General features: G+C 38.2%; 1 protein-coding gene across 3 annotated transcripts in view; it reads left to right on the top strand.

Moving 5' to 3' along the window:
- Nucleotides 1–2,025, top strand: part of RAB27B (RAB27B, member RAS oncogene family) — a 75,500-nt gene extending 73,475 nt beyond the window's left edge. For 2 of the 3 annotated variants that reach the window (XM_072606000.1, XM_072606001.1), the window contains 2 exons: nucleotides 315–438; nucleotides 1,411–2,025. In XM_072606000.1, coding sequence (XP_072462101.1) covers nucleotides 315–438; nucleotides 1,411–1,600 — 314 coding nt within the window. In that variant the 3' untranslated portion in view covers nucleotides 1,601–2,025. The remainder of the gene's footprint in view (nucleotides 1–314; nucleotides 439–1,410) is intronic. The other variant, XM_072606002.1, reaches the window with a different exon arrangement.
- Nucleotides 2,026–12,931: the final 10,906 nt, after the last annotated feature.

The raw sequence follows: 12,931 nt of genomic DNA, 5'->3' as shown, positions 1-12,931 counted from the left end.
CTTCAGAATAGAATTATAGTTTTGGAGCTAACCTCAGAGGTCCGACCTGCTCACATACATATACACAAATATACACACATATTCCATTCTATTTCTGTTTGGAGCTGGGCATAGTACTGCTTTCATACTTTCCGTAAACATAGAGGAAAAAAACATAGAGATCAGATTGTGTGTGAGTATACATGTTCATGTGTATATATGTGCGCTTCCTCATGCATTTATGTATATTGGAGATTATTATTTTGATTAAGCCTCTGGAGAATAAGCAGTCATATGTGACTGATGTTGTTGATTTGTTCGGCTTTCTTTTCAAGGCCAACTGCAAGCTAATGCATATTGTGAAAATCCAGATATAGTATTAATTGGAAACAAGGCAGATCTTTTAGACCAGCGGGAGGTCAATGAGCGACAAGCCCGAGATCTTGCGGACAAATATGGGTAAGTTAGTTATTGCAAAAATTCATCCCACTGTACTGGCTGCAGCTAGACTAGGGCTCTTCCATGGGTTTCCTGACACATGAGTCAATACTCAGTATTGGGGTGTATGAAGAGGGACCCTGCATGATTGTAAAACTTCTGGAGGAGCTCCAGGGAACAGATACAAGCCCCAGCCCTAGCCAGACTTGCCCTGCTTCAGCTTATTCTCCAAAATCAAAGATACCATTTTGTGGCATTGGGGTTTTATTTGATGGATGGATTTGGCATGGTTGGCAATTCAAGCCTGTAGGAGGAAAACTCGAGGAATGTGGGTAGCCTCTTACCTACCTGGTTTGAATGCTTCTTAGAACAGATAAGATTCAATAAGCTCTGGATTGGGGATTATTAGACTTCAGTTTGAATCTTGTCCCTACCACTTGGACAAGTTGATACCCCTCCTGCTCTGTTTGCTCATCTGTAAAATGAAAGGGCTGGATTAGGTAATCTCTGAAGCAGCTGAGTGGTGTGGTGGATAAAGTATTGGAGTTGGGAAGACCCAAGTTCAAATCTTGCCACAAATAGTAGCAACATGACCTATGGCAAACTACTTAACATGTTTGCCTCAGTTTCCTCAATTGTAAAATAGGGTAATAATAACACTAAATGGACCAAATGAGATAAAATATGTAAAAGCACTTTGCAAACCTTTACGTGCTACATAAAAGTTAGTTATTAGCTCTTGACCACAGTTCTAACATCACTTGACTTGTTTAAAAAAAGAAAAATGGTAGCAACGGTGCAATTGTTGTGGTCCTTTTCTCTTCCTGTGGGAAACCACAGTGCTGTTTCGCAGTTTAGCAGGCAATGAGATCTGTCAGAATTTTTTAACTTTTTCCTTTTTAAAAATTACATGACTTTGTGCTACCTATTGGCAGCTTATGATGACTTTTTCCCATCTCATGATTATTTGTTTTCTGTTATTGTCCCTGCCAGTATACCCTATTTTGAAACAAGTGCAGCAACGGGACAGAACGTTGAGAAACCTGTGGACACACTTCTGGACTTAATAATGAAGCGCATGGAGCAGTGTGTGGAGAAGTCACAAGTCCCCGATGCGGTCAATGGAGGAAATTCAGGGAAGCTTGATGGGGAGAAACCAGCTGAAAAAAAATGTGCTTGCTAGACTTCACCTTTTTAAACTGAAATCAAGAACCTCACCCAAACAGTTGATCAGAAAATGGTTGACAAGCCACGTAATTGATAAGTGAGCCTTGCACAGATACATTTTCTTTTCTTTTTTCTTCCAGAGAATGAATTTTTAAACACCACTGTGATCATCAGTATTCAGTGGGACTGAACTATGAGTAAGGCCTTAACAGTTCTGAGTCTGAGCTTTCCCAACACAATCTCTCCATCAGGGACATTCAGTCAATTTTCGGGTTGTTTATTGCGTTTTTTTTTTTTTAAATATTACAGTAGCATTAAAATCTTCCAATAGGTAAATCAAAAGTGTGAAAAGCCTAAAATCAGAAAGAAGGGAGATCACTTGTTGTGTGTAGGTGGGGGGGAGGGGGAATGATAAATTGATTACTGAGGAAAAACATAAAAGGGCATTTCTTAGATTGTTTTCACTTATATGGAGACTAATGATTCAAACCTTTTGTGTTTGCATTGATAACAGTGTATGAGCTGAAGAAAATCTGCAAGTGAAGAATTCTCTGGGCTTCATTAAAAATGACCTTATTATAGGCACACAGTATGTAACTTGCCCTACTAAATTACAGATGATTATCTAACTTTGATTAAATTCAGGGAATTGTGTGATAATGTCATTTCCGTGTTTCTAGTAATTGGCAGGTAGACTAGATAGGATGACATACAGGCAAAACAAGCAACCCAAAAAAGGGCATGGAAGGTTGACATTAGCAAGTACCGAAAGCACAGGATGTGTAAGGCGCAGCTTTCAGAGAGAGTGATTTAGCTAGGCTTCATGCATGTCCAAGTTGACGCTGATGTTGCCATTAGAGGTGACAATGAAAATTCCAGGGGCTTCCATTTCCAGAGAAAGGTCATGAGGTAGCATAGTGTTCACTCAGCAACACATTTTACTTTTTCTACTAAATGTCACCAGGAAACATGGAGTTTCTCCCTCTTGGAATGTTATAATTAAATCTCATTTTCAAAGAAGCCATCCATAAGAATACAGAGCTTTTCATCTCTTCTTTGAGAATGAAACTCAGTGAAACATTTTGTTTTGTTTTCTTTAAAAGTAAAAAGTGATAATTAATTGTAAAGAATTAGGAAAGTCACAGAATCCTGAACCATACTTTTCTCCCACTTTGTTCTTTTTGTCAAAAATGCCATTGCAACTCAATTGATCCAGAAGTACTGAAAAACAAGGGATCTTTGCTTGGGTTCCCTCTGAATCTGCAGATTTTCAGGAAGGCTATAAAGATCATATTATGATAGGGTTCAATAAGTATTTTTAACTCATGCTCTTATTTTTACCTATTTCAAGGAAAATGCAAAGTATGGAGATGCATTTGGGGAGGGGAGAATGAAACTTATTTAAGTAAGTTCATCTCAACAGCTGTTTCCCATGGACTGATTTATCCTTACGGCTACATTATTATCAATTTACTCCACAGTAGTGATCTTATGAGGTCTTTATAAATAAACATATAAAAACATTCCCATGGAACCTCATTCTTTATACAATATTCTAGTCACTCTTAACTATGAATTAGGTGCCGGATGAATACATCCCTTTATTTAGTAGAGACAAAGATTCTTAACTTTTTTTTTCTTTCCTTCAGATACTTTTTGAAAAGTATTTCTGCTTCCTGCTGTTCATATGACACCTGAGCAAATAAAGACTCCCTAAGAGCTGTGTATATAATTTTGCCACCTTATCCTGTCTTTCCTAAGGCCTTCACCCATTTACTCCAGGATTCCATTCCAGCCTACCCTTCAGTCCACTACCACCTCTATCAGTGCTATTGCTGACTTCCAAGAGAACGTTTGTCTTCCTGTCCCTAGGGTGGAGCAAGATGAGGAGAAAGCCAGTGGTATCTGATGGGAAACATTTAAGGATTGATTTGCTGGCAAAATTCTACTTTCCATTCCCACCTCCTACCAGTTTCTCCTTCTCCTTACCAGTCTTTCACAGCATCAGCTAACTTTTCAAACTTACTGTTATTATGTTCCTTCTTTGAGTCTGTCTTCCCCATAACATTTTGTATTCTGAAGGCCATGCCAAGATGGAGAAAAACCATTAGCTGATATCTAGCACCATAGAGGTAGGAGAAAAGTTAATGATTTTCCTCTTCATTTGCTTAGACAAAAACATAGTCTTTCCCATCAGTGTCTTCTCTGGCCATTCCCATTTCCTTCTATCTTTTATGTCTGAAATCTCCACTTTTTTAATATTTTTTTGCCCCTGCATTACTCTGATGGAGAATTGTCAGCTTTTATAAGGTCCAAAAAGGCTGTGCATGCATGATTTTTTGTCTATTTTTATTCATAGTCCCCATATGGTCACTTAAGTTTTGGGGGCCTTTGTGCCAAAGAACTATTCTCTGATAACTGGGGAATTAAGTCAACGATCAACCTGCCATCCAAGCTATTGGACCCAATCTTCAGGTGGGAGGTCAGAAGAAGGAGGGAGGGACATGGGTAGATGGCTGTGGTATGGGCAGTTTTTGGAAGGGGCCAAACTATGATGAATAATTTAAACTACATAGCCTTACTTTCTGTTGGTAACATCCTCTTTCATACACACACACACACACACACACACACACACACACACACGCACACACACACACGCACACACACACGCACACACAGAGTCTGGGTGCTCTTCTGTCCAATTTTGCCAATTCTGTCCCTCCAAGATAAACTCCAGAGCTCCTTCACGTTATTTTGGCACCAGTAAGACTTCTTTTTCCTATAGACACTATTTTGAAGAATTTAAATGGTTCTACTTTAAGGAAACATAAACCAACATGGAATTCCTCCCCGTTTAAAATCCTAGCCAGCCAGTGTTTCTTAGTCACCAAGGCAATGTTTTTTGGTTTTTGTTTGTTTTTTCCCTTCAATGCCTCGGATTAGATTATATTGTATTGTTGGAATTGTCCAAAATGTATGTAAAGCTCTTTTTCCAGTGTAGAAATCGTCTTGGTGGGGAATCTGCACTGGTTCAGTGTTTACATTGTTCTTACCTGGTGCCTCAGATACCTCTGTGACCAAAATCGGCCTCAGCCACATGGTCTGTTTGTGGTAATATTGTATTACTTGACAGCCTCTCTTGGAGTTTCTCACAGGGCTATGGAACTCTTGACAATAACTCCAACTAAAGTCCACCTGTCACAAATCCAGGTCATAGAAATTGCCTCTCTTTATTTCTTTGCTAATAGAATGCCCATCAGTCAAATGTACTTAACATAATTAAAGTTCAGGATTATCCTTCAAATGGCAAGCCCTTTTGTGAAAAGGGGTTGAGTAGATTTGGATACAAATTCTGTTTTATCCTGCTTGGGGATGGTAAACTGTTGTGGATTACCAGTCAGAACTCCTGAACGCTTTCCTTACCATACAGGGCTCTGAGTAGTCAGTCTCTAAACAAAGCTACTCAGAGGACTTTGCAGACAGTCAGCAACCTAAATTAAATTAGCTTGCTTTCATGCCATGCTAAGGTGTTGGCTATTCTGCTGCCAAAATACACAAGTAAATAAATAAAGATCGGTGTTTTAAAAAAAATATTTGAGAAAGGATATTAACTGAATAAATTCATCACAACCTGACCAGAAGGGCTGTATTAGTTGAATTTCTGTTTTACTGTTTTACTGACTATGCTTTTGTCATCCAACTAAGTACATTGTCTTGTATTGCCAGAGTATCCATTTGAAATGTTTTGGGTGAGGTTTGGGATAACCACTCCATAGGGAGAATTCTAATTTTTGATCTTTGCAAGGTGAAAGAAAAACCAGCTGTGGAGAAAGACTTGATATTTTTCTGCGAATCAAAGAGTATTTTTAAATTCTGAATAAAGTTGATTTGAAAACTTAGCCAAAAGTCTCTCTGCATTTGAAATTCCCTTCAGTTTGAAGGTGCTCAGTTTACCTGGTCAGGTCTTGAAATATCTTGTCATGTGAAAAACCATAAGTTCCACAGAGAAGCCCCAGGAAATTCATGGGACAAAATTACGTAATGAGTGCTTCATTTAACCAGTGATCAAGAGGCATGGGCTCTGCTCCCCCAGTATGCTGTGTGATCATGAAGGACAGCTAACTTCTCTGTCTTTGGTTACTTAAGCAGTCAAGGTTCCCTCATGTTCTTTATGTACTTCACATAGAAGGTATGAGATCTAAGACATATCATATCCATAAAGCATTTTGGAGAGAGAGATTACTATAAAACTCAAGATACAAATGCAGTAAGCATTTCAGATTCCTGGTCTAGGGAGAAACTTTGTTCCCTTGACCCAGGAAGATCTGATTGTTGAATTTATCCATGAAGAAAATGATTTTTCATTTCTAACTACCAGAGCCCTTTACACTATTAATGGAGTTGAATATTGGTAAAACTCTAGATTGCATATCTTTTAGTAAAGCTTTTCCATTTCCAGGGAAATCTATAATACCTGAAAAGATCATATAGGAATACATCAAGAATTTTAGTTTCTTCTTGAATTTTTTAAAAGATGATTTGAGCATATTTGAGGCAGAGAAAAGGGGAGAATGTTGGGGTATGATTTGAATAGTGGGCACTAGGTGAAGGGCGTTGTTTGCTGAGCTGAAAGGTGCCTAGATATTTGATGAAGGCATGAAAGCAATTACCTGGTATTATAGCCTAAAGAGAGATGTTAGTTGAGCAGCATTTTATTAATCTTACTGCCTTAGGATTTTTTTTTTTTGGAACAAAATTTGCGATTATTCGTGTGGCTAGAGACGAGTAAAGAAACATTTGTTTAAATATATGTGTTTAGGGGGTGAAAAGAGTCACGTTGAAAGGATTGATTCTACATAGAATAAAAGACATTGGCAGGGAGCTATTTTATAACAGATATATGGAAAATATTTATCAATTACTTTTCTCCCCCAGATAATTATTTAATGCAGGGGGTGGGGTGGGGAGGGTCAGATGTACAAACAGAAGAGGTATTTCAGTATTGGATTTGCAGTTTGCTATATTTGGAGAATGTTTCCTTTATTCTATGTGAATGATGTTTTTCTTTTAAAAAATATTCTTGAGGGACTTGAGGAATAACATCCGAAAGACCTTTTTCAAGGAAGTTCATGTTCAAAGCTAGGGGTATTTTTCCACTTTCCCATTTGAAGAAAAGGTCATAAAACTCAATTTTGTAGCTGTGAGACTGAGTAACAAAATGAATCTAACAATGACATTTTTAGAAGAAATTTCCAAAGAAGTTACATTTTGGTAGAATAGCTTAAATTTTGCTTCTCAGGTAGCATAGTTCAGTAGAGAGGGGAGACAAGTTGGAGACCTTCCTTGCCACTAACTTGCTGGTTGTTTGGCAAGTCACATCTCTGTAGGCCTGTTTCCTTAACTGCAAAATGGTTAGATGACCTGTAAGGGCTAGTCTAGCTCTAGCTGTCTCCGCTTTCCTTTACTCAGCTAAAGGATATTGGCAATGACCCACCACCCCCATGTATTCTAATGTCCCAGGAATAGATTGAAAATGAACTGAGTTTTCCATTCTTACTGAGTGCTTTATTTTATTTACAGCGTGGCTGTTGTCCTTATTAATTGTTGTGAGCTAAGGCAAAAAGCTGTTTATTTGGGTGGCAAAACAATATGTTTAAGCTTCCTCTTCAGTTATACTATAGGCTATTTTTCAAAGACTCTTTTGCATGACAATCCAGGCCACCTTGGCTATCATGTACATGTACCTGCAACTTCACAGGTGTAGGGAATTCCCAGGGTGGAAATTCCCTCCACCAATGTAGATCATTGATTGTTTTGCAATTTAGAGTTCCTAGGGCATTTGGACTTTTAAGATACTCAGTGTTAACTGGGTCATACAGCCAGTATGTGTCAGACATGGGACTTGGACCCAAGTCTTCCAGAGGTTGAGGTAGCAAAGGACAATAGCCATGAATTCAACCATTAATATGCGAGAAGTGGCCAGATAAGGCAAATGAAATCACTTGAATGGATACCTTGGTACTTCTAGAGAGGCTACCAACCTTGGGCCTCCCCATTCAATCTGTGTATACTTCTTTTCAAATATAGTAAAAGAAGAGACGAGTTCTCCATCTTTGATTTCTTGTGTACTTCCTTTGAGGCTGCCAATTTCATTACCTTAAAAGTGTATGCCAATGTGGTGAAACTCCTCACTGTATAATAGGGCTTTTTTGTGAATATATCCATGTAAGAGATGCTGGCTGTATCTGAAATTATTTATGGAAACTAATTTGTCCTACTCTAGTCATGTTTTAAAGATAATCATTGTTTTGACTGTAATAGTCAAGTGTTTTGCTGTTTCCCAAATTTGTCATTAGATACTGTTTTCCCTAATGTTGAGTTATCTTGTATAGTTTTCTTGTTTTACATCAGTCTTCACAGGTCCATAGATGTTTTGTATTAGTACTATGAATGTAATTTAAACCTTTTAACATGATATTTCCTCTCTATATACCCCTCAGTAGACTGTGGTGCCTGACACTATTATTATTTTGTTGTACCAAAGTTCCTATGGCTTAAAAAAAATTATTCAATGAATCACTGGTGTCTGGATCTGAATAATATGGTCAAGAAATGTATTCTGTGATTGTTTCTGCACTTTTCAAATAAAAATGCATTTTTACCAGTTGTGTTGGGTCCCTTGAAAAGTGTATCCCAGTGGTTAAGTTTGGAATAGATGAGAGGGATAAAAATGCAACTTCAGACCATTAGTGATGGGACCGTCTTGGGACTTGCCAAACTCCTGGGTTCTCATCCACTTGATTGCCATATGATCTTACTACTCATGAAAAAATCAATTAACAAGCATATATTAAACACCATGTGCAGGGCACTGTGTTAAACACCAAGTGATCCCTTCCCACCCCCTCGCCTCCCAAAAAAATAAATATAAAAATCCCTTTGAGGTGCTTACATTCTAATTAGATAACATTAGATAATTCTAATAAGATTAGATAACACACACACACAACACACATCCGATACATACAGAACAGATACAAAGTAAATTTAGAGGGAAGGGAAAACCTCTTGCATAAGGTAGCCATTGTCCTAGTCTTGAAAGAAGCCTGTGAGGTGGGAGAAAATTCCAGACATGAAGAAAGTCCATGCAAAGGCATGGAGATGGGAATGCAGTATAAAGTATAAGAAACAGGAAACAGACTGGAGTGGTATGATTGGACTATGGAGTGTAAAGGAGTAATGTTTAAGAAGATTGGAAAAATAAGAAAGGGGCCACAGCATAAAGAGCTTTAATAGCCAAATGGAGGAGTTCATTATTTTATTGTAGGGGTGGTTACGAACCTCTGGAGTTTATTGAGTTGGGGAGGGGTGCATGACATTGTCAAGATTTGTTCTTTATGGAAATTACTTTAGCAACCATATGAAAGATGAGCTAGAATAAGACTTGGCAGGGAGACCAATGAAGAAGTTAAGGGGAGTAGTCTAGGTGAGGGGTTAAAGTATGGACTGTGTTGGAAACTTCGTTCCATATTTTAAAAATGGCTTATGAGTGTAGTGGCCACTTGCAAGTGTTTCAATGTCCCAGCAATTAATAAGGTATGATTAGCCAAAAGAAGAATGAATTTTCATTCTCAAAAAGTACCATTATCCAAAAGAGGTAAGGGTGGAGAGGCAGCAGTGTGGTTAGTGTGATATAGATAGGTAGACAGATATAGATACACACACATATAACGTACACATTTACACACATATTCATACAAAAATATACACCCATGCATATGTGCACATTATGTGTATATATGTGATGTGTGTACATATATATAGGTATTATACATCTAATATCATATATATATGTATATATAGAGACACGCCAACATATATGGTATAATTGGAATATATTGATATGTATCTAATATAGGTCTGTATATAATTAGATGGTGTAGTGGACGGAATACCAGGTTGGGGGTCAAGTAGACCTTAGTTCAAATCTGGCCTCAGATTCTTCCCAGCTGTGTGTCCCTGGGCAAGTCACTTAACTCAGGTGGCCTCCATTTCCTCATGTGTAAAATGAGCTGCTCTGGTGGAGAAAGTGAGGCTGGTGACCTTGCACAGCCCTCCCTCACTCAAATAAAAGTCAATTGCAAGTCATGTCATCATTTCCCTGATGCCACGGTCCTCTGAAAACAAAGTGCAAACACAACAACAAAAACAAGCTGGAGAAGGAAATGGTAAAAAACTCCAGTATCCTTGCTAAGAAAATCCCAAATGGAGTCACAGAGTGGACACAATTGAAGCAAATGAACAATAACAAATATGACATATGGTATACATTGGTGTTTACATGTATATGTAATATATATGTATTACATAATATAAACGTAATGTATACATATACCAGCAGCAATCAGATTGTTCCTCATTGCCAGGGACGTGTATTTTCTCCCCTGATTAATGCAAGGTAAGTCACTGCAGTGCTGGCTGTCTGAAATAGTCACAAATGTGCCCCATGTTGAGAAAGGAAATAGGGCATCCTAACATTAAAACTCTGCCCATAAACAACAGGCATTCCGTAGTTCACCACTGTATGCATGGGTTATTAAATTCACAGGTCCTTTGATTGAGGGTATTGTGACTTCTGGCATTCTCATGGAGAAAATTTCCTCAGCTATAAAAAAAATGTGAGGGTTGAGCTAAAAGATCTCTAAAATCCTTTCCTTCTGAATCTATGATCCTGTAAATTGAAAATGTGGGGACAGATGTCAAAAGGTTAAAAAATAATTGAATATACTCTTCTATAAACAAAGAAGGAAAAATAGTAGAGTTCATAGAGAGATATACATACTCTTCTGTATAGTTGTCTGTGGCTAAATCTGATTTCTGGTGGCTTTAAGTTAATAGCTTAGTTGTATACAGCCCAAGAAACCAAAAGAAATGACAATAATACACCTGAAAGTAGGTCTGGAAGTAGTTAGGAACGCTTTGTGGTACAGATCTTTGTAAAGATAGGCTTAACCCTCTTATATGTGGCACATCTTTGGATTACTCTACAAGTCCAAAACCAAAGAGTGCATGGGGCAAACCAGAACTGTGCCCATCTTTCTGTATCTCTGTAGAGAATTTTACCCTTTAACCTATAGATTTAGGTGAAGTCAAAGAGAACTATTAAGTAGATTAATATTATTGACAGTTGCATGCTTTCTACGTACATAACCCTGGAGTCCTTCTCCCACTTTGGTATAATGACAAACCCAGGTCCACTCCCCCAATGGAGGCCGTTAAGTGGGGCAGTAAATAGAATGCTTGAGTCAGGAAGACCTAGGTTCAAATCCCATCCCTGACACTTGATAGCTAAGTGACCCTGGGCAAGTCACTTAGCCTGTTTGCTTCAGTTTCCTTATCTGCAAAATGGAGAGAATAACAGTACCTACCTCTCAGAGTTATCGTGAGGAATAACTGAGATAATGTTTGCAAAGTGTGCATAACATTTGCAAACATTTAAGCGCTATATAAATACGAGCTTTTGCTGGGGATGGAGGGGGCAGCAACAAATGGTTGCAGATCTATTCTCCCATTCACACAGAAACTTTCAGAGTGGAAACTGCCTCTACCAACGAAGATCTGCAACTATTTGTTTATTTTTAAATAATATTTTCCCCTAATTACATATATAAATAATTTTAAACATTTTTTTTTAAGTTCTGAGTTCCAAATTCTATCCCTTCCTCAACCCTCCCTGTGATAGTAAGCAATTTGATATAGGTTATACATGTGTAATCATGTAAAATATTTTCATTAATCACTTTGTGCAAGGATGAAAGGAAGAAAGGGAAGGAAGGAAGGAAGGAAGGAAGGAAGGAAGGAAGGAAGGAAGGAAGGAAGGAAGGAAGGAAGGAAGGAAGGAAGGAAGGAAGGAAGGAAGGAAGAAAAAAGTACTTTGATTCAATCTGTGTTCAGACAACATCAGTTCTTTCTCTGGAGGTGGATAGCATTTTTCATCATGAGTCCTTTGGGATTATCTCGAATAGCTCTACTGCTGAATCTAAACTATATAGACATTTATAGTCTTATCCTGGGAACACTGAGAGGCTAGGTGATCTGTCCAGGGTCACACAGGCTACGAGTCAGGGGTGTTTCTTGAACCCAGGTCTTTAGAGACCTACTCCTTACACACTATTCTACACTACTTCTCTTTTCAAAGAGCAGTGAACCTCAGGAGGAGCAGAAGAAATGGGATAAATAGGAATTGATTCATTTGGCTCCCTCACCCTATCTCCCTCAAACCTTCCACCACCACCTCATCATTAAAATCAGGGAAAAATGCCAAAACTAGGTCTCCATATTTTAAGGTCATCTCATCTTCTCGGGGTTTGTGAAAGACAGGCACCTGGCTCACAAAAGTCAAAGGGAAATACTAATAGCTCAAAGCAACTCAACTGGAACTCAACTCTCCTACATGGAAGACTGGAATTCAGGTAGACTTCTGCAAAGTCATTTTGTGCTATCTCCACTTCCTAAAAGATACCCAAAGGCAATCTGCCCAATTACAAAAAGCCAGTGAGGGAAGCAACAGGGATACGACTTAGAACCACTCTCAAAACTTAGGATATGAATGATTAAGGACAAAGAACTAAATAAAACCCACCAAAAATTACTGGTTTTGAAAGCTTGGGAACACAATATCTTTTAAACCTTTCAGTCAGTAGAAGTCAAATGCTTCAAAGAAGTTAATTAAGGTAGGGTAAAAATGTAGCCACGCTATTTTAATTCAAGGCATAACAGGAAATAATTTAAATTGCCTAAGAATATATAGGGGTTTCTTCACCTCCCAATTAAAATAATAGAACTTAACACCTATCTCCTTGTTAGCTTCCCCCTATGCTGAACTCTTATCCTCCCATTTCTTGAGCAAATGCTGTCTTCAGACTAAGAAAAGGGTTAACCCTAAAGGCTGATGTTAATTCTAACTCTGACTTTTAAGATTCTCTTTGGACAACATTTTATAATCTGCAATCAAACTGGGGCAAGAAATGGGGAAACTCCTTTTCTAGAGACAAAGTGATATTATGGAACAAATAAGCCAGTGAAGCTTTGTTTTCAGGAATTATGCTACTAATAAAAAGTTTTTGAAATATCTGGTACGTATCATCTCGTTTGAACTTCACAATATTCCTAGGAAATATGTTCTCTCTCTCCCCTGCACTGCTTTCTCTCTCTCTCACCCCTTTCGTTCTCTTAAACGATCACCATCTTCAAGAGTGGAAACTGAGGTAGAGTAAGGTTAAATTCCTTATCCCAGGTTGCATAGCTGCCAAAGTGCCTTAGATAGGATTCAAACTCAGGTCTT

This window comes from Notamacropus eugenii, chromosome 4 (assembly GCF_028372415.1).
Source record: "Notamacropus eugenii isolate mMacEug1 chromosome 4, mMacEug1.pri_v2, whole genome shotgun sequence".
In the NCBI taxonomy this organism is placed as follows: Eukaryota; Metazoa; Chordata; class Mammalia; order Diprotodontia; family Macropodidae; genus Notamacropus; species Notamacropus eugenii.
The sequence above is the reverse complement of the archived record's forward strand: the minus strand, read 5'-3'. Positions and strand labels throughout refer to the sequence as shown.